The 20622-nt window shown below is 55.4% G+C and overlaps 1 protein-coding gene across 9 annotated transcripts; it reads left to right on the top strand.

Annotated features, from left to right (window-relative positions):
* The first annotated feature begins 337 nt into the window (after positions 1 to 337).
* On the top strand, positions 338 to 20398 carry EGFL7 (EGF like domain multiple 7). 9 transcript variants are annotated; one of them, XM_037400031.1, is made up of 10 exons: positions 338 to 504; positions 5315 to 5383; positions 10878 to 11130; positions 12775 to 12897; positions 13101 to 13213; positions 13947 to 14042; positions 15447 to 15611; positions 16521 to 16585; positions 16951 to 17113; positions 19136 to 20398. In XM_037400031.1, exons 3-10 carry the CDS (start codon positions 11045 to 11047, stop codon positions 19156 to 19158), a joined length of 834 nt encoding a protein of 277 aa, XP_037255928.1. In that variant the 5' UTR covers positions 338 to 504; positions 5315 to 5383; positions 10878 to 11044; the 3' UTR covers positions 19159 to 20398. The 9 variants fall into 9 exon arrangements, with proteins under 9 accessions (XP_037255928.1, XP_037255921.1, XP_037255927.1 ...); XM_037400032.1 differs by having other exon boundaries at positions 339 to 504; positions 10878 to 11063; XM_037400024.1 differs by having other exon boundaries at positions 16951 to 20398.
* The last annotated feature ends 224 nt before the right edge of the window (positions 20399 to 20622 follow it).

The raw sequence follows: 20622 nt of genomic DNA on the forward strand, positions 1-20622 counted from the left end.
AGCGAGGCAGGAGGGCAGGGGGCAGCAGCCATCTTGGGCCTGGTGTGAGGTGCCGGCAGGGAGCCCAGCCGGGCAGCTCTCTCCCTCCCCATGTCCCTGGGGACGGTGGTTGCCTCCTCTGCATTTTGGCACCCTGTGGCTGTCCCCGGTGGGCACGGTGTGGGGGTACCGCCCCACGGCCCCTCTCCCCCTCCGGGTGCGGGGCGGCCGTGTTTGTTCTCCTCGTGGCGCCCGTTATCAGCGCACAACACACACAGGAAGTCCTGTCTGGGATTGTCCATCCCCGGCCTGATTTATACAGGAAGAAAAGCATAAAAAGCCGCCCTTCCACCTCAGCAGCCACCTCCTGCCTGTGCGCGGCCGGCGGCCGGCCATGCCGGGGGTGCGAGGTGGGTGCCCAGGCCCGCCAGAGCCAGGGCGGCCAGGCAGGGATGGCCGCCGGGAGCCACGGGGGAGCACGGCGGTGGGGCTGCTCCCGGCGCAGCAGGGGACGGCGGGGAGCAGGTACCGTACGAGCCGCAGCCATCACGGCAGCAGGGATGGGGCGGGTGGGACGGGATGGGGAGCTGGCACTGGGGGCAGTGGGAGTGTGACCTCGCCAGGCCGGACCCTGTGAGCTCCAGGTGGGTTTTTGCCTCTGCTCAGGCAGAGATGATGGCAGGAGCCTTGGGGGCCGGTTGGACATACAGCACTGGGAAAGGGCTGCCGGAGCAAATGGATTTTTAAAGCATCCTTCGGCTGCTCCCAGCGAGGCTGGCTCTGCTGTCAGCCATGCCACGTGCCGAGCCGAGGAGCCTCTCCAGCACCACTTTGCTCAGAGCAGAGCCCAGCTTGCAGAATTACTATTTTTAATTCACCTCACTGGCACTCAGACTGTTTTCCAGGAGCAGAGAACTCAGAAGGTAAATCTTACCTCCTGTGCATGTAAAGGAAGGCTGCATACACTTGCACAAATACCTGTGAGACAGCTGGAAATTCTTAGCAAATCTCTTTCCTTCCCATAACTCATTCTCTTTTTCCATCTGCCTGCTCTCTGAACACCTTTGATATACCACTATGTTGCTCATCCTTCCACCTGCGCTGCCTCTGCCCACGCTCTCTCCCCTTTGTGCAGCGCACGGTGGTGCCACTCACCCTTGGCATGGCGGGACCCCGCACCGTGACACCACGCTGCTGATTTCAGATTGCACCACGGCAGCATTTGGCCCCTGCACAGGGGCAGGACAGGTGGGCAGGGAGCATCCCTGCTCTCCTGCAGACCTGAGGCTTGCCTTGGATGATGGCCGAGCCTGGAGCGTGCCGGGGTGTGTGTGCCAGGAGCTCAGCAAAGCCTCTCAAATTGATACCCGTGGAGCTGGGCGATTTGCATGCTATCTGTTTTCAGATACCTGCAGGCTTGTGGGTCCCACCATCCTAATCTGTGGCATTACACAAGGCGAGCAGGAGGCTTTCAGTGAGGCATCTGGGGTATTTGGGGATAAAAGGCTGACTGTGGATAGGAGCAGCTGGGATACCAGGCACTGGCTGTGTGGGAATATGAAGTAGGTCCACGGCAGTGAATGGCTTTTGGTAGAAATAATCCAGCATACTTTTTCCTAGGGTTTAAAATTCACTGAATCAATTCACTGGGCAGAGAATCAAACATAAGGAGAAATAACAAGGCTTTGTCAGTGATAAAATTAATTTAAAAGTGGTTTGGGAGGCTCTGCTACCGCTTGGGAAGCTGTGCGAGACAGAAGCCCAGATGTGGTGGCTGGACTCTGAGCCTCCTTAAAAATCCGCCTCTCCTTGGGGTAGAAGCAGAAAACACCGAGTCTGCCCTGGCAGATTTTTAATGTTATTCCCTGTGATCTAGCATTCATTCTGCTGATTGAGTTAGTCCCCCTCTATGCTTTTAAACTACCAGCTCTGCACAAGTTTCCCTAGAGGTAAGGAAGAGAAATTGAATCTGGGCTGCACACTCATTTGAGCCATTTCCCAGACTCAACTGCTGCAGATGGGGCTGGCTCTGGGGAGGCAGATTTACAAACTGCAACAAATTAGAGTAAACGAACCTGACTCACAGTCACATCAGCACCAGAAGGGCATGGCAAAACACAAGGGAAGATTTAACCTGAGGTTTCAGACCAGACAGATAAAGAAAAGGGTCTCTGCAAACAGAAGAGGACAATCAGAAATGTTGTTTCACTCTCCATCCTTTCTCCCAAAGTGAACACTTGGATTCCCATCCTGCCTGTAACCTGGGAGGTGACTGCAGAGAGGAGCTCTGCTCAGTGCAGGTTTCCAGAGCTGGAGACTTTCTTCTGACAGGGAAGGATAACTGGAGCAAAACCCCAGCTTTGTGTGAAATGCTCCCTCCTGAGCTGCTCACTGGGATGGTCGTGATGAAGGGACCGAGCTGTGCGTGCAACACACAGCTTTTCCCATTGCATTTCCCATGCGCTCCTTGGGGAGTGATTCACTGGGAAAATGCAGAGGGTAATGGTGGGGTGAAGGACCATTCCCTGATGACTAATGCCACTTTTTGCCAGGGAAATTTCATAAAAAGCTGCAAAATTTGGTTTATTCCTGGGTGAGATTAATCACTTGCTAGCTTCTATGCAGCAGCTATTACTGCCTAAATTTAAATAAGAGCTCATCTGTGTGCACAGAAGAGAAAATAAACCTGGCTACAGGATGTTGTCCTGCTCACACATTTGTTTTTGCACAGCTACAGCTAGGCTGCTGTATGTCTTTACGGTCACCTTAAGTTATAAACATATCGGTCCGGTCCTGAGATACTTAATGCTTGCTAAGTCCTTACTCAGGCAAAAAAACCCTCACTTTGTGGGAATCAGACCCCAGTCATAATATGCATAGCGCTGGGCAACTGGTGACGACAGACCAAGAGCTATGGGCCAAGTACTTCTCTTGGTTTGACCTGCTTTGATCCCACTGACATCAACGGATGCTTCTAGATTTCCACTGAGATAACTGGTCTGCAGCTGACACAACCGAGAACAATATGGGACATAATACAATAGTGGGAGGTTGTTTTCCTTACAGAGGTCTGTAGAACAGGGGCTGCTCCAAAGTTTACAAACAGCTTTATGAAAAGCCTCAGCAGAAGAGTTTGTCCTAAACCAGGAAAAGCCATTCCTCCTTTTTTCAGAAGCACCAAAAATTCCTGTTGCTTTAGCAAGTGCTTCCAGTTCTGTGCAATACCCTGCAGAGGCCAGTGAGAGCCCATTGTACACAGCAGGTATGGGGTCAGCCATGGCTTGTAGTAGTTAAAAAGTTTTGCATCTGTATGTGTGTCACTCTTCTGTTTGTCTCCCCATTCATCTCTCTCTATCTGCCACTTCAGCATCTCTAGCCCCAGTCTGGGGAAGCGTTCACATGCTTGGGCATCTCCCATTTACCGTGATGGGCTGCTAGCACTCCTTTCTCAAGAGAGGGTTCCTGATGTGGGACCTTAGTGCTGATTTCCTATTAATTTTCCTCTGTTAATCATTCCTTTTTCATGCCTCCAGAACCAGAGCAAAGTTGAGCCCACTCACCCCAGCTCCAGACACCCTCACACCCTCCGAGCTCACCTACCACGCAGGGAACCGGCTGCCAGCCCAGCCCACACCTCCAGCCCTCAATCCACTAGGGATGCTCTCAGGGTGATGTCGGATCTGGTGCCGCTGCCCGGGCGGGTGCGATGTGCTTGACAGGTCTGCAGGACGGGCTCTAGGAAATGGGGAGGGGTGTGAAAATCTCCCCCTCTCAGCCAGCCTGGTGCTCAGCCTGAGACCTGCTCCAGGCCAGCACTCAGCATGCCTCGTAGCTCACACTGCTGGTAAAACCAGTGGGAGACAAGGAGATTTCGACATTGTAAAATCTAAGGGGGAGGCTGGGCAGAAACATTTCTTTCTTGGCCTGGAGACAAGCATTAATATTAGATGTCGTGGGAGTACATTTCTAGTGTTCAAGGGAGAAAGCTTTGGAGGAAACATGTAAAACGCTGGTCCAGGGAGGACTTCAAATTCAGACAGACTTGCAGTCAGGAGCCAAAATCCCTTACTGCCTTTGTCGGAAACTCATCACACCGATACTAACTGAGCCAACAGATCTGATCTTCCCCCTCTCTGAACTGGCATAACTCCTCTGCTTTCAAGGGAACTTTGCCAGGCAGCGTCCTGGGGGATTTCCTCCCAGCATAATGAATATTAGCATATAAGACACTGAACCCTCCCTAAGAACAGAGGATTAAATGCTCTTTTAATGGGCTATATGCAGTTCTTAAGCAGCTGACATGGGCACTTGCCTGAGCAAAGATTTGACCCAGTAAATGGAACTGAAAAGCAAACATTTTGCAATTAAAATACTTGCAGAATTTTAAAATGCTGCAGTGCACTTAGGGAATAATTGTGTAATGGCTGAGAAGGCTTTAACGTAGACCTTGAAAGGTGGCATGCTCAGTCCTGTGCTGGGTCGTATTGTCCCGCAAGGGGCTGAAGGATGAGTGCCATGAGGAATGCTGGGTGTCAACAAATTAATCCCCTTTCTCGCCATTAGATTTACACCTGGGATCCCAGGGACTCGTGCAAAGGTTGCCTGGGCAGTTAGGGGTCTTTGTCCTTAAATGAGCATGTGTGTGTGTGTACTGAAAACGGTAAAATATAGCGTTGGGGTACAGGGGGGGTGATCACAAATCAGTGTAGGGGAACTTGGATACATCCAGGAGAGTGTAAGCAGGAATGGGGCACCCTGTTCTCTTGCGCTCTTGGAAAATCCCAGCCTTGGGCACTAGGAAGGGGATAGCTGGAGGGGATAGCTGAGTGGTCAGCAAAGCCCTGGAGCTACATTAGGTGGAACCAGGGCTTCTGCCCTGCTCAGCCTTTGCTCGTACCCCTGCTGAACCCCAAAGGGTGTGAAGGCACTGTGGGTCTGCCTGGCCTTTCCCATGGGTGTCACAGCAAGGTGATCTGCGCCGCAAGTTTGTGTGAGCAAGGGGAGGATCAGGACCCATAGGATGCTCCTAAAACACCCACTGTGCAGCCTGCACTGCACAGCAGGGAAGGCATGGGCTTCTCCGTGCCCTACCATGGCTATCACAGTGTCCGTGCCTCTCCGGCACACCAACGAGCCTTTGCGGTGTGAGCTCTGTGCCAATGCCAGACACAGGTACGCTGTGGCCACGATCCGACTTTCATCCTCCACCCCACTCTGCAAGGACCTTTGGGAGCATCCAGGGAACCCCACACCAGGTCCATCCACACCAGCAAGTCACTGATCTCTGCCTGCATGACAAGGGGGGTGTAACAGCAGGCTTTTTCTGTTCTAACAGTAAGAAATCAAGATGCTCCTTAAGAAAAGGATCCCTGCCCAGGGCAAGTGGTGGAGGACCACGGATAAGGTGAGTGTCTTGGCGGCAAAATTAAATCTTGTGCTTTCAGTATGGTCAGATGGAGGAGCTTTCCTTTGGCTTCCAAAGGCATTTTGCAATTATTAGACAAGTTGGGTATCAGGCTCTGATCATCTCCCCCATACACCAGAAAAAACAATAACACTTTCTGCATAATGAGATAATTGCCGTCCCTTCAAGACTCTTGGGAAAAGTTGCCTGTGCTTCATGCTTATGAGATTAAGTGAGCTGAAACCATTCCCCAGAGGTAGGCTGGATCCAGACAGTGAGCAAACATGTTTGTGCCTTGTGAGATGCTGTGTAACACGGAGCTGCACTTCCACCAGCATCATCAAGCCTCGTCCTTGCTGCTGGGAGGGATCCCGTCTCCCTTGCGCTCCGTCCTCCCAGCAATGAAGCTCCATCTTCACCAGCATGTCCCAGAGCCAATCCCCCTCTGCTCTGCTCCCCTCCCCAGGGAGGATCTCACCAAAGCAGTTTATGTTCCTTTTACACCGGTCCACCCGAAAGCCCCATGCCAACACACCTGGCACCCATCAGCCTCCCTGGAGGGTGCAGCACGACCTGAGGCAGCTCCAGTTCAACCAGCAGCCTCAGCATATCCATTAGGAAATACAGGGGATGGGCCAGTGATCTCAGTTGCTCTTTTGGAGCCATTATGGCTTAACTGGTAAATAATTCCTTTAAATGCTTACATGCTTTCAAAAAAATTGCAAAGCTTAATGGGAACAAATATTCCCAGGGGGTTGTATCCTGCCATTCATTTGCACATCAGACCCCTGCTATCTTTAAGGCTAGTTCTGTGCATGGGCAGGCGCCTAAGTCATTTGAAAAACAATAAGCCTCTGTACTCTAATTTCCCAGAGAAAAATGCAGACAAAACAAGTGGCAGTTTGGCACAAACCGAACTGCAGAAATCGCTTTGATAAATAACTGGGCATTTAACACAAGAAGCCTGTAGGCAGCTGGGGGGTTGGCCTGCCCAGCCTGTCCCAGGGCAGGTGCTGGCAAGCCAGCAGGGCTTCACCCTGCGTGGGGCTGTCTGGTGCCTTTGGGTGGCTCTCCGGGTCGATCCTCAGGCTGCTCCACAGCTAAGGGGGGATCCAGGGAATCCTTTAAGCATCCTTTAGGGCTCGCTACAAACCAGCCTCCCTGTCCTGGCAGTTTGTCTGCTTCTGGAGGACTTTGCTGTTGTAATGAGCTCGTGGGGGGCTAACGGGGCACGGGGACATGCTATGGACTGGTGCGGCGTGTGAGGTCTGCAACCTAGGGAAAGATTATGTCCTCTTGGGGAGTGCAGAACCACAGGGTTTTTTAGCAAAAAGAAAAAAATTTGCCCTGGCCACTGCACTGGTGATGGACTGGGAGTCTAAACACCCCTGGGCAAGGGGCTGTGGGCTATGGTGGGATCTCCCTCTCCTGCCATTAATCCCCTGCCCACGCAGGCAAGCTGATCTGGGGAAGGGGGCGGGGGGGGCAGGGTCTTGCATCCTCGCAGTGTGGGGCATGCAGAAACGGGCTGGCAGTGCTGTGGGGTGCAGCCTGCCGTGGGGAGCCTGCAGGTAAGGCTCCAGATCAATGCCAGGGCAGGGAACCCCTGCAATCCCATCTCAGTTGGGGCCAGCAAGGCAGCGACAACATATGGGGCAAAACACCAGTGTGTGTCCCCACCCTGGGCTGGGCTTCTCCAGGGGGTCCTGCCCTGTCCCTGCATGTCCCCCCTGCAGGACTAGGCTTCTCCAGGGGGTCCTGCCCTGTCCCTGCTTGTCCCCTCCGCAGGACCAGACTTCTCTGGGAGGTCCTGCCGTGTCGCTGCGTGTCCCCCGGGGAGCCGGGGCACCTCGGCGGGGGCGCGGGGGCAGGTGGCGGCTGGCGGGGGCCGGCGGGGCGGGGGCAGGCGGAGGCTCCCCGGGCCCCGGCGCTTCCCCCCGGCCGGGAGGCTCCGCTTTCCTCCCGCCGGGAGCTCATTGGGCCGGGGCGGAGGGACCGGCTCGGGCCGGGGGAGGAAATGCGCGGGGGGCCGCGGCGCGGCGGCGACTCCGCGGCTCCGGCACCGCCGCCGCCACCGGTGAGTCCCAGCGGGCGCCGCCCGCGCTCGGCACGCCCGGGGGGGCCCCGGCCGCATCCTCCGCCGGGGACGGACGGGGGGGGCGGGGGACGTTTCGCAGAGCGGGACTCGCTGCCGCAGCGGGAGCGCCCGGGGGTCCCGGCGGGGAGCGCGGGGGCGGGGGGGGGGCGGCCCGGGAGGTGTCCCCGGGGCGGCGGCGGCGGCGGGGCTGCGGGCAGTGCCCGGGCTCCGCCTGCCGCGGGGAGCAGCGCCCGGGGAGCGGGGCTCGGCCTGCTGCGGGCCGGGGTGCGCATCCCTGCGCCGGGCTGCGCCGTCCCCGTGTCCCCGCAGCCCGCTCCCCGGTACCGGTGTCCCCGCCGCCCGCTCCTCCGTCCCCGTGTCCCCGCAGCCCGCTCCTCCGTCCCCGTGTCCCTGCAGCCCGCTCCGTGGTACCCGTGTCCCTGCAGCCCGTTCCGCCGTCCCCGTGTCCCCGCAGCCCAGTCCTCCGTCCCCGTGTCCCTGCAGCCCGCTCCGCGGTACCCGTGTCCCTGCATCCCTGCTCCGCGGCGCCTGCATCCCCGCAGCCCGCTCCGCCGTGTCCCCCTCCCTGCTCCACCGCACCCACATCCCTGTGGCTGTGCCCCGCGGTGCCTGCATCCCAGCCTGCGCAGGGGACAGCTGGAGGTGTTTGTAAGGGAAAATCCATCTCCCCGCTGCGGTTGCTGACCCTCTCCAGGACGGTTTGGCTCTAAGGGCACAGACCGGATCCAGTGCACAGCTGGGAGTAGCAGTTTCACCTGTAGAACCAGGCCAGGCTGTTGCTGTTGTGTTCCCGTGAGGGTAATTGCATCCTCTTGAGGGACTGGATTCATTGCAACCCTTGGCAGACAGACCCCGATTCCTGCTGCTGCCATCAGCTGGAGTTTTAGCCTTGGTTTCATGGGAAGAGCTGGACAAAACACTGCTCACTCACACGGTGGGTTGTATTTTCCCGTTGGTTGCTGTGGCCAGTTATGCAAGAGCAGACTTAGGGGAGTTATGGGAACATTTCTGGCTGGTGGGAGAGGGACCCCCAGATCACAGAGGCACGGGGGAGACTTTGCTGCCCCCCTGAAACAGCACAAGCTCAGAGGCACCCACATAGTTTCACTTGCCAGACCATGGGGCTTCACATCTTCATTTCAGGGACTAGAAAGGCAGTGACAAAAAACTCTGGGTTTGTTTTCTTAAGCATGAAAAGGTTTTCCTTAAGTTGTGGGCTTTAAGAGTATTAGAATAGTAGTGGCAACAGGTTGGAGGATCTTCTGTGGCTTTAAAGAGGCTGATTTTCATAAATTCATGAAAAAGACAAGTATAGACTACCATGTTTCCACTTTTGAAACTTTTTCTGGTATGAAGCAACTATAATTTTATGACCCAGAGGGACACTGTGACCGCTTGAAGTAGGGCAATGCTGCTCCATTTCAAAGCAAAAAACCAAACTCTGTATATTTTAGACTTGTGCCCTGTGTTTCTTGCCTTCCCCATAGGGAAAGCTCCCACAGCAGTCACGGGAATCCTGTGGGAGGATGGAGATGGTTGGCAAAGTTTGACTTAAGAGACTTCTGGAGAAGCACCGCTAGTCTGGGCATCTGTGATTGTAAGGAAAATATGTGTCCCAGTATAGCCCTGGGAAAAGCTGGCTGGCTGAGCAGTGGGGAGTTAGCCCATCTGTGCACACTAGTGTCGCTGGGATGTCTCCAGGAGGACTGGGGAGAAAGCAAGTTTCTTCACTATATTTTTAAATCCTTCCTGCAGAATGACCAAGATTCCATTTCCTGATGGTGGAGATACCATATATTAATCATTAGAAGATGAAATTTATTGTTACGTTGGGAGGAGAATGGAGGACTACAGGCTTTTATCACCAAAATCATGCTTATACCCTCAAAGCTGGGCTTGTATGGAGGTGAAGATGGGTCTGGGCACCTGCAGTTCCCTGCTGGGCTGCAGCTGCATGGGAATAGCTGGTACCATGGTAGGAGCAGGGTGGGTGTGTTGTGACCTGGAGCCAGACCCTCAGCTTCTGCCAAGTTCAGGGACTGAGTGAGGTCCTGATTGCATTTTATAACAATACAAAATAACAAATGACAAAAATCCTCCCTATTGCTCAGCCAGGCAGAGCCGCGTGCCCTGCTCGTGGACTGAGATGAGTCCTGGGCTGGGTGAGGAGGGGAAGGGGCTGCTCAGCCAGCGATCTGCCTTGCTCAGCGCTATCGCTGCGTGGAAATAAGCACAAGATGTTTGATATTAAGGGGCAGGAAGGCACCAGGCTGGTTTCTCTCCAGATGCGGGTCTTCACCTCTGCGTGCCTTGGGTTTCTTCACCTGCACAAAGGAAAAGATGTTATGGAGTGCCTTGGAGAAGGGCTTTGAGACCTGCAGGGTCTGCAGATTTGGAATGGTTATCTGCAACAACTTGACTTGGCATTAGGAATTGTCCCAAAGGAGTTTGAGGATAAGCCTGCAACTCTCCAGCCCAATCCCACTGCATATCACCTGGGGATTTTAAAACATTTATTTGCAGCTCACCATATTTGCAGTTTCAGAAGGGTATTTCTTGTGTTGCCTCCCTGTAAAGCCACTCCTTTTTCAAGGTTTAATTAGAAAAACTGATTCTTTCTTTAATTGGCATATATTTAAGGTGGCTTGCTTTATTTCTTCCTCCTTTAACTGCTGCCATCCGGAGGCCAACTGGTTTGTTTAAATTAGATACTGTTCACATTAGATACTGTTATTGACCATCTTCAGCTTCGTTTCATATTTTTCCTTTGCTAGAAAATCAAAGCCTCTTTATTTGCAAGTCAGTACTGACTCTGCAGACGGTACATATGGCCCTTACAGCACTTTTCTCTGGCAAGAACTTGTATTTTAAAGAGAAGAAGATCAGATTTCAGTGTGTTATGTGGTGGGAAAAGCAGCTTTACAATGCTGTATGGATTAAGAAATTAAGGGCCATTGTTTTGCCCTTGCTGCCTGGAATTGGCAGGGTATTTCATGCGACACAGGTCCCTTCCCTGCCCCTCAAGAAGTGACTGTGTGGCCCCCAGCATCTCTTGTGTGCTGGGCCAGGCGTCCCCCCAGGGTCAATCGCTGTTGAACTGAGTGGGGCAAAGTGGGTTTGTGCCTGGAGGAGCACCTGCCTTGCCAGGGGTTCACAGGAACAACTTGGCAATGGCTGTGTCCCCGCTTCCCCTGGGCTTTAGCATGTCACACTGCTCTGTTGCCAGCAAGTGTGCTCCTGCCCCAGCCCCTTGTGCTGCCCTCAGAGGGCCTGCGCTGACCCAGCACTGTCCCTCTGATCCCGGCAGCGGGGGCTGACCCCGACCCCACAGCTCTGTCAGACGTCACCGGCTGGGACCGACACGGTGTGTTCACACCGCTTTTCTCTCGGTTGCAGGGTTCCCCGCTGAAGGGTGAGACATGCGGTAGGAGCCAGCGCATCCCACCAAAGAACGAGACTCGGTTGTGCCGCGCAGCCCTGGGTGCCGCGGGACGGACAGGACATGCACTGCATCGCTACCCTGATCTCGGGACTCCTCTTCATCCTCAGTGTGACCAGCACAGATGGCTTTGCCAGGGCAGGGTAAGCCCCCATTTAGTCTGCATCCCTCGGGTGTGCACATCTGCACATCACAGCGAGGTGCAGTGTGGTAAGAGCCCTTGTTCAGACAGCCGGGTTTCATGTGCACAGGCAGCTCACCGGGCTGGCAGGGAGGTGGGAAAAGGCTCTGCCGAGTCCTCTCGGGGCAGCCAGGGCTCAACAGCCCTTTGCTGGTTGTTTGCTTTGTCAGGGAAACAAAAAAACCTCTCAGAGAAAATGCTCTGGCTCTGTTTAGCTCCGTGCAGAGGACACAAAGACACTCTGAGCTTTTTATGTGGGAGAGTCAAAAGCTAATCAGGCCCTCAGCTGTTCATGAATTATTGTTGTGTCTTTCAAGCACATCCTTGCAGAAAAATATGTGTGCAATGTTGCTATCACACCAATCGAGCTTTGCAAACAAGCCATCAAAGGAGGATGCTGCCTCCCAGCTCTAAGGAGATGCACTGCCCAGGAGATGCAGGGGTGGAAATCCCCAGCGGTTGTTGCCTGCTGTGCCCTGTGTTCTCTGGGATGCTGCGGCAGCTGCGGTCCATGGTCCCATAAGCCCAGGAGTGGCAGCTCCTGTGATTCCCCTTCTCTTTCCAGGAACTGGGTCTGACAAGGCGCCCTGGATCCCAGCACATCCTGGACAGGCACAGCTCAGCTCCCACTGGGTCAGAGCAAGCCCAGAGCTCAGTGCCCCAGTTTCTTGCACAGCCAAAAGGAGCTCGACTCAGCACCCGCCCCCCAGATACAGCTCACATTTTCTGCAGTTTGTTTTTACGTTGAAATACTCTCCTCTAGCATTAAACCTTTTGCATTCTGGTCATGACTAAAACCACAGGCTGAATTCCTTGCTTGCACGCACAGGCTGCAGCTATAGCTTTAGTCTAAATGTTGCAAAGCAAACAATTGCCATTTAAAAATTGCATCGTCTATAGCATTAATCAGTGAGGCTGAGAGGAGTTTTCTGAAGTTAATGGAAGCCATCTGATGTCCATGCTAATTCCCAGGCTTTTTATTCTAGTTTCTAATTGGGCTGGGAGGCTGAGACAAGTAGATGAGTTTCTCAGTGGGACTGACCTGCTTGGGCTGGAAAGTGTTGAAAAAAAGAGTTTTTTACCAAGACCACTTTGGCTGTTAACCTTGGGAAAGTTTTTGACTGGATCACAGTTATCTTAGGAGGACTGGAGGGCGACTTTCATCTGGCCTTTACTGTTTTGTGGTGAGCTTGACCCTTCCTGTGAAATCATCAATTTTTTGGTGACCACAGGGGCATCCGTTTCAGGAGTGCAAAAGTCTCAGAAAGGAAAAATCCACCCAGAAAGTGAGTCATTCTAGGGGAAGGGAGGTGATGAATGGAAGGAGAACTGCTTTGAGTAAATTTCCCCTAAATCTGGGCCCCGACTGCTCCCCTGGGATGGAGGGACTGTGTCGGGTGAGTGTACGAGGAGGCATCAGCGCCTTCGGGCAGGGGCTGGGGAGGAGGCCGTGCAGCCTGCAGTGCTCAAGCTTTGTGTTGCTGCCCTGAAACAGCTTGAAGTAGCCTCCTGGGTCACTTGGGCAATTAGCTGTTGCCGTTTAAATAGCCCTTTGTAGAGAGGAACTGTCAGGCCGTGCCCCGAGCTGGTGTAAATCGGTGGAGTGCCTTTGCCCCAGGGAGGAGCAGTGGGTTGGTTTTTAGCCGGTGTCTGATCTGCTCCCCTCTGCTCAGCCGCAGAGTCTGTGCCGCGACACCGCAGAGCCAGGCAGCCGCCTACACCGAGTCCCACGTCCAGCCCGTGTACCAGCCCTACCTCACCACCTGCCAGGGCCACCGCCTCTGCAGCACCTACAGGTGAGGGCAGCTGCCTGCACCACGGACCTGCTCCCAGCGACCCGAGGGGGCTGTGGAAGCGGGGAGTCCTGCCTTGATCCACGGGGAAGAGGCTCCTGCCCCTAGGCAGGGGGTGCCAGCGCAGGGGGGCTGACCCACAACAGGATGGGGGGCTGAGGGGCAGATGCTCCGTCACCCAGCTCAGCTCCATCCTTGCATTGCAGGACCATCTACAGGGTTGCCTACCGGCAGGCGTACAAGCAGATATCCCAGCCTGTGGCCTCATGCTGCCCCGGCTGGAGCAGGGCTAACAGCCACACGCTCAGCTGCAACAGAGGTAAGAGGCTGCCGTGCCACCCCGGTGCCAGTGCTCGGCCTTCCCCAGGCCGGTGGGCCGGGTAGCTCATGTCCCTGGATGAGGCCCCAGCAGCCAGCTCTCTTATTCACCAGCACTTTGCCTGTCAGGCAGATTCTCCCTGTAGGAAAGCATTTAAATTTTTGGTGTCACAACCAAATGCGGTTCAATTTGTGATTAATTCCCAGCCTTTCTCTGCTGCCTCGCAGGCCTTTTTCCTTTGGGATCGCTTATTAACTTTATAGTTACCAGAGGATAAATAAAATGAGTAAGTCCTTGCTGTATAAATCAGTGGTAATGGAAGAGAAATGCTTTCAGGAGGCAATTGTGATGTACAACACAAAACAAATGCAAAACACATCAGGAGCTAGTCCATCCCCAGATGAGCTCAGAGCACAGCACCAGAGGCTTCACAGGACCCGCTGCTGCCTGTCGCCCCCCCTCCCTGTGCTGGCCACAGGCGTCTCGGCCTCTTCCAGGCTGCAAAACCGAGGTCCTGTTCATCCCACCCATCCTGTGACCTGTGCACCCCGGCCAAGTCAACCCCTCCACCGGTGCAGGGCTGGGGCAGAGCATCCTGCCCACAGGCTGGTGCTGGGGTGCGTTTTGGGGTGTCTGTACATGCTGTGTGTGTACACGCATCCACGGTGGCAGGGAGGGAGCTTGGGACCCCCAGAGCTGCCTGGTGACACTGTTCTTGTGTTTTGTCTTGCAGCTCTCTGCTGGGTGCCATGCCAGAACGGCGGGAGCTGCACCTTCCCCGGCAGATGTGCCTGCCCACCCGGCTGGACGGGGCAAGCCTGCCAGACAGGTACTGGCCATGCTGCTCCCCTCCGGGCTCCCTGCATCGGGCCTGCCCCACTGCCACTGGGAGAGCTTCTCTGGGAGCCACAGGGCTGCCATAGGGCTCTGGAGGTCCTCTGCCCATGGACCAGTCCCTTGGGGGGGGACAGGGACCAGCACCATGGCTCCTCACCAAGCCTTGGCACATGCCTGGTGCTACTTAGACCGCAGAGGGGAACCAGTGTGTTACCCCTCTGCACACACACGTGCACACCTACACGTATTGCTCCAGGGCAGTGATGCCTGATGGTCTGGGCAGGAAAGGATGGGAAGCTCAGCTCCCAGGGGAGCTCTGACCTCCCTGTGGCTGCCTCAGTGCTCCCAGCCCTCGTGTGCAGCCCTGGCATCCACGTTGCCTCTCTGCTGCTGCTCTGTGCTGGGTCAGCGTGAACAGAGGCTGCACTCCGCCGCAACTGTGCAGCCAGCAAAAGCCTTTCTGCAGAGCAGCCGTCGCACTCGTGGAGTGGGCCTGAGACTGCATATTTGTAATCACCCATGTCCCTGGCTTTGTAAACTCTTGCTGTAAACTAAGGTGCCCATTTACTGCAGAGACTAAATCTGTAAACTGGAAATATCCAGGGGTGGAGGAGAAGCCTGGTGATCTCCAGGCACCGAGCTCTTTTCCAGCATGAAAGCAGCCTGATGCTCCTTGCCAGAGCACAGGGAAATCAGGCAGCATGGTCCAAACCCCTGCCACAGCATTTCCCGGCTTTCCACCCTCCAGTAAGGCAGGGGAGGAGTGTGTGGCATTGACCCATGCTGGGCCAGGGAGGGCTGAGCACATCGCTGACAGCTCCGGCTCCAGCGCAGGGGGGAAAGGATTTTCCCACTGCCTAAAACAGATTCACCCGGGCGTGGGAAGCGGTTCAGCTCATTTTGCTTTGTGGGAACAGCTTTAATAACTCCCCCGTGTGAGGAGAGGTTACTAGGTTTTGTACACACTTGAAAGGCTGATAGCTCCTCGCCACAGCTGGCTGGAACCAAAACCCCGGCCATAAATCCAGGATGAGAGCCAAGCGCTGCCTGCGCCCGCTTGGCCAGAGCTGGGACATTTCTGACCACAGCTTTTGTTTCTGGATCTTTTGTGGAGGGGAGCGGGCGGAGGGAAGGAGGCCAGATCCCCCTCGAGGTTGGCCCAGGTTTACTCCAGCCGGGTGCAAAAGCACTGGCAGGTCTTTTGCTCACACCCTGCAGTGCTGACAGCACCCAGACCTGTGCCCAGCACAAATACCAGTTGTTTGGGGCGCATGGCTTGGGCACTTGTTGGGGTCCCATTGCATCCTCACTGTGCCTAAGCCCGTGCGCGCCCCTCGCCCCTGGTAAGCGCCTCCTCACCACCTCTGCCCTCGCTGAGCTGTAGCTGTGGTTTCAGACATGGACGAGTGTGCCAGCCAGAGCCACGGGTGCGGCCAGCTCTGCGTCAACACGGCTGGGAGCTACCACTGTGCCTGCCGGGATGGCTTCAGCCTCACTGCCGACAACAAGGCGTGCCAGCCCCTGGTGCCAGCGCCCGAGCCCGAAACCTTCAGCCAAGCAGGTAACCTGTCCCTCCGTTTCAGCCCCTGGCTGCTCGGGGCCCTCAGTGAAAGCTGGGATTAACACTCAGCATTGCAGGGTGGCTGGAGCAGGAATGACAAGAGACAGGAGGGGGGGTGACAGCCAGAACCCCTCAGCTTTATTCTCAGTGACCCAGGAGTCCCTCTACCACCCAAACAACCTCTCCTGTGCACAAATCCGGCCCCTGGTCTGTCTGCAAGGGTGACAGAGCCTGGCTGTGGCTTGCGGTGTCTGGGACATGGCTGTTCTCTCCATCATCATCATCCTTCCTGCAGGGCAAGTCCGGAGCCATGAGGAGCGGCGGGCGCCGCTGGTGATGGCCCATTATTACTTTTGGTACGCGCTGTGACACTTCAAACTCGTACCGTGAGTAATAATGCGCTGTGGCCAGCACAGGCATCATGCAGTAAACGCCTGGGAGACCAGGGCACCGTCTGCACGTGCCCCACAAGCCACCTGCCTTTATCCCCTGTTCAGGGCCCTCAGCGTGGACGATCCTTTGTGCACACCCTGGGACAGGGCAGACCCGGATGCCCACTAATCTGACAACATGGGCACGAAAGGCCAGGCTTCATCAGATGTCTTATCCTTTAAGCATCACCCCACTGCCTGAAAAATTCCCCACTTCGTTGCAGGTACTCCAGCAGCAAGGAGAGGCTTGTGCACGTTAGCAGCAGGACTAGATGCCAGTGCTTGCAGCAGGCATTGGATCCGATTGATGCTCTGAGGGCTGGTCCTGACGGGGCAGACCTGGGGGGCTCACTAGGAGGGGAGCAGAAAGCAGCAGAGCTTGGCCTGAGCCCTGCAGCAATGTCTCTCCCCAGCACCTTCCGCTTCACCCCAGGCAATGGGCTTTTACTCAGTGACCTTCTCTTGGTCACTTTTTCAGGTCCTCCCAGTGAAATGAAGGAAGAAATGGAAGACCTGAAGAGCAGAGTGGAAGCGCTGGAGCAGGTGAGCTTTCAGCACACGCCTCGGCCCTGCCGTGTCCTGCCTCCCCTGCCCTGTTGCAGCACAAGACCGCACTCAGCCAGCTCCCACCCGGGGCTGTTTGCAGCCAGGGTTTTCCTCCGCCCCGGTTCTATTTTTAACGTTGTGCTGGCCTCAGGCCCCAGCGATCCCAGCTGTGCTCCATGCTGCAGCAGCGCCCATGCAGCAGCTCTTCCAGCTCAGCGACACCCTTTGAACATAACCAAAGCCCCACGAGCCGCTCGGCATGCCGCCCCGGTGGGGTGCACCCCGGCAGCAGTGTGCTGCGTCCCGCTGGGTGGTCCTCCTGGCTGGGGAGGACACACTCACAGCTCCCCTTCTCCCTGCAGAAGCTGCAGTTGGTGCTGGCCCCCTTCCATAACCTCATGCCATCTGCGCCGGAGGATGTCGGCGCAGACCCCATCAGCCGGCTGTCCCACTCCCTCCAACAACTGGACAGAATTGACTCCTTGAGTGAGCAGATCTCTTTCCTTGAGGAGCGGCTGGAAACATGTAAGTGCCTGGAAAAAGCAGGGGTGAAGTATGTCACTCCTCCCACACCGGCCACGGTGAGCAGATGTGGGCCAACGAGATCAGTAACACATATGCCATTATTAATCTATATCTCCCTCAAGCTCAGCAGCCTGTAATTAATAAAAGATGAACACAAACAGCCCATTAGCTTAATTTCAAAGCTGTTTCTATGGCTGCACCATCTGACTGCCTGCCCTTGTAGCAGCCAAAAATCCTAAGATCAGCACATGGAAATGTGGCTCTGGGGCAGAGACAGCCCACTCTGAGCAGCGGGTCACATCACGTAGTCATCACCCTCGCTGGCTGCATTCCCTTCCTGTACCGTTATAACTTAGTCCTTAGAAAAGGAACTCCAGCCCTTAGGAAATTAACTGTCCAAAAAGTCAATCAGGAAAGTTTAGGGAGCATGCAGAAGCTGGCAGATTTATGAGCCTGGGAAATTTTAGGCATTTCTTTTTGAAGCCTACAGACCAGTCCTTTGCCAAGCAGTGGACCAGAGAGGGTCTCGCAAGTAGCAGACTGAAGAAGGGAGGCTGGTGAGAGCTGTCATGTGTGAAATGGCTGAAGGCGGGGGGTCCTGCCCTCTGTGTCCCCACGGCACCACAGAGCAGGACAGGGCAGTGTCCCCTCGGGTCCCTGAGGTGTGTGCAGAGCCCTCTGGAGCACTGCAGCTTGACTCAAAAGCAGAGCACAAACCATATAACGCTTTATTTTGTTAGGCAGCTCTTTGCAGCTCATTTTCCCATTAATTCCAGCCAAACACGCCCAGAAACTAGGCATGGCTGGGCCAGCTCAGGAGCTGGTGTGCAGCAGCAGCAGCAGCAGCAGCAGCCTGGTGCTCATGGCAGAGGGGTGGAAAGTCTAAGGGGAAACTGTGTCAGGGCATATCCAGTCCCAGTTCACTGCCTGCAGTAATGGCTTAGATATAAAAGACTTCAAAGAACTTGTTTGAAGACTAAATAGCTGCAAATAGACACTTAAAAAACATCTCAGAAAGGGGTAATCATCAGAACCACCGAGTGTTCCAGCAGACAGAGTTTCCTAGTAGTGCCCTGTACATATTATTAGTGACAGCACCAAGGAATGTGAGCAGTATCACAAGGTAACATGGATTTATTCCAAGGGATGACTCCTAAGTCCTGAAATTAACTTCTGCCAAGCCTGTTCTGGCAAGCAAAACTTGTTTTTGTCCCCCTTATGGTCTTGAAAGTCCCTGGAGGACATGAGCCTGTCCTTTCGTACTCCAGCAAGCACTGGGGCTTGCAGGGCATCCCACAGAGAGTGAAGCAGCCATCCATTTTCTGTGCCTTGTGAAGCATGTCACCAATGAATGCTGAGACACAACTGCACTCTCCAATTATCTGCCCAGTGGGGATGTGTGTAGGGACTGAAAAACTTTTCCTTTAAACCACCAGTGAAGGCACAAGGTCAGATCTCTTGAAGCCATAAACGTTTTAGCCCCTCTCAGTCTGAATTACCTGCAGTTCAGCACAGACTGGCAATGCTTGGCTGTGACACAGCCAGTCAGCAGCACGACAGGCTCACAACTGCATGTCGCTGTGCCACAGTTGCCCCGTGCGGTCCCTTCCCCAGCCCACAGAGCCCCCCGGGCACTGGGGACTTTGGGGACCAGCAGCACCTGCTTTCAATTACTGTCACACAGAGCCACTGGCTGTGTCTGCAGTGGGGACAGGCTGGTCCCAGCCTTCCATCCTGGGACAGCCAGTGTTATTGTCCCCCGTGCCTTGGGACGCTTCGCTCAGACCTTCCCAGGCCAAGGCGAGGACTGCGGCACACCGGGGAGGCGAGAGTGACACTCCCAGATGTGGCAGGACAGAGCCAGCCTGGGGCTGTTTGGCAAAGGGAAAGCAGCAAGTGTGGGTGACGCTCAGAGAGGCTGAGGTCAACCTCATCCTTCTTGGGGAAAGAGACAAACGAAACCCTGGCTAACAGCATCGCTGCATTGTTTGGGTGTTTGGTTTTTTTTTTCCATCTTCCCAGGTTCCTGCAAGAATGAACTCTAGCAGAGCACCCAAGGAACTGGAGCAGGCCCCAGGCTGGGGACAAAGCCACACCACCTACAGGAAGGCACGGGGTAGCAGAAGGCTGGTTTCCCATCAGCATCTCCATCATTTGCTCTTCCAGCTCACCTTATCAAAGGTCACGCCGTTACTTCCAAACCGGACTCTGAGCCCTCAGCATCTCACCCCCTTCCTGCTGGAGAGGCAGAAAATAAATGCCTTACCTCATGCCGTTAGTGCCTGTCCGGCTGTGCCAGAGAGACTGGCTGTACACGAAGCCGCGTGGTGCTTTGCTTTACTGGGCTTTTCCTTAGCGTTACCCTGGCACGTGGGCTCCCAGGGAGCACAGGGCTGGCTGCGCTGCCTGCCCAGCGGAGCATGGACCTGGCCGGAGAGAACAGCTGCCCCCTGCCATGCTCCCCCTGCCTACTCCCACCCAAAAAAGGTGGGGACAAGCCCCGCGTTTGGAGGGCTACAGCCCAAAAGGGCTTGTGGCAGAGGGGACAGCCCCCAGCTGGGCATCAGAGCAGGGGACGGGTGTGACTGTTCCCCGCAGAGGTGCTGCGCTGGCTGGGTACAGGGAGCGGGTGCCCATCCCTGCAGCTCCTGTTCTGCTCTCTGGAACCAGCCTCCCTCCCGAAGTGCTGGAGGTGGCTGGGCCTCACTGCTGCTTAGCGTGGCCACTGCAGCAGCTTGCTCTGAATTTACCTGTCCCTGCTTGCAGTCCTCTGCACCATCCCTGTGCCCCACAGAGCAGCAACAAGGGTGATGCTTTTACTGGGGCCTGAAGGTGCGGAGAATCTGATTTCACTTCCTTTAATAGAAAACCTTTCCCTGTGACACTCCCATCATCAGTACAGATCAGACGGGGACAACCCGTGCCACTCAGTTTGCCAACAGGGTGAGGCCAAGGAAGGAGGGACAGTCCTTTGCATGCCTGGACTGGGGAACAGAGGTCTGGCACACCCAGGTGTTTACACTGGCACAAGCACCGGGTGTCGATTTAGCTGGTCCCTCCCAGACTCAACAGCCACGGCGCTGTCAGCCTGCGGCACACACCCCCCTACCTCCCCGCCAGCACTGTTTGCTCAAGCCCAAGGACACTGGTACAGCAGAGCAAACACCACAGACATGGTACAACACCTTCCTTCTTACCTAGAGTGGAGCTGCAGGATGAGCTGTGTGCCATGTGGGCAACAGCATGCTGCAGGGGTTGTACCAAAATAAAACCTCCTGCTGCACACACCAAGGCTGGGGAATCGTTACTGGCTGGGAAGGTGCTTGCTCCAGCATGGGCTCACATCCACGCACCTTCCTCTTCCCCTGTGAGAGGACCCTGCAGGCATTTGTCCTCCTAGTTCAGGCCAAGCTGTGACTCAGCATGAGGCTGGGGCACAGCTCTTCTGCCTGTGGGGCACAGGTGGGGACAGGGACCTGCCCCTCCATCACCAAACCCACCCCCTGCAA

The sequence above is a fragment of the Falco rusticolus genome, chromosome 9 (genome assembly GCF_015220075.1).
Source record: "Falco rusticolus isolate bFalRus1 chromosome 9, bFalRus1.pri, whole genome shotgun sequence".
NCBI classification, from domain to species: Eukaryota; Metazoa; Chordata; class Aves; order Falconiformes; family Falconidae; genus Falco; species Falco rusticolus.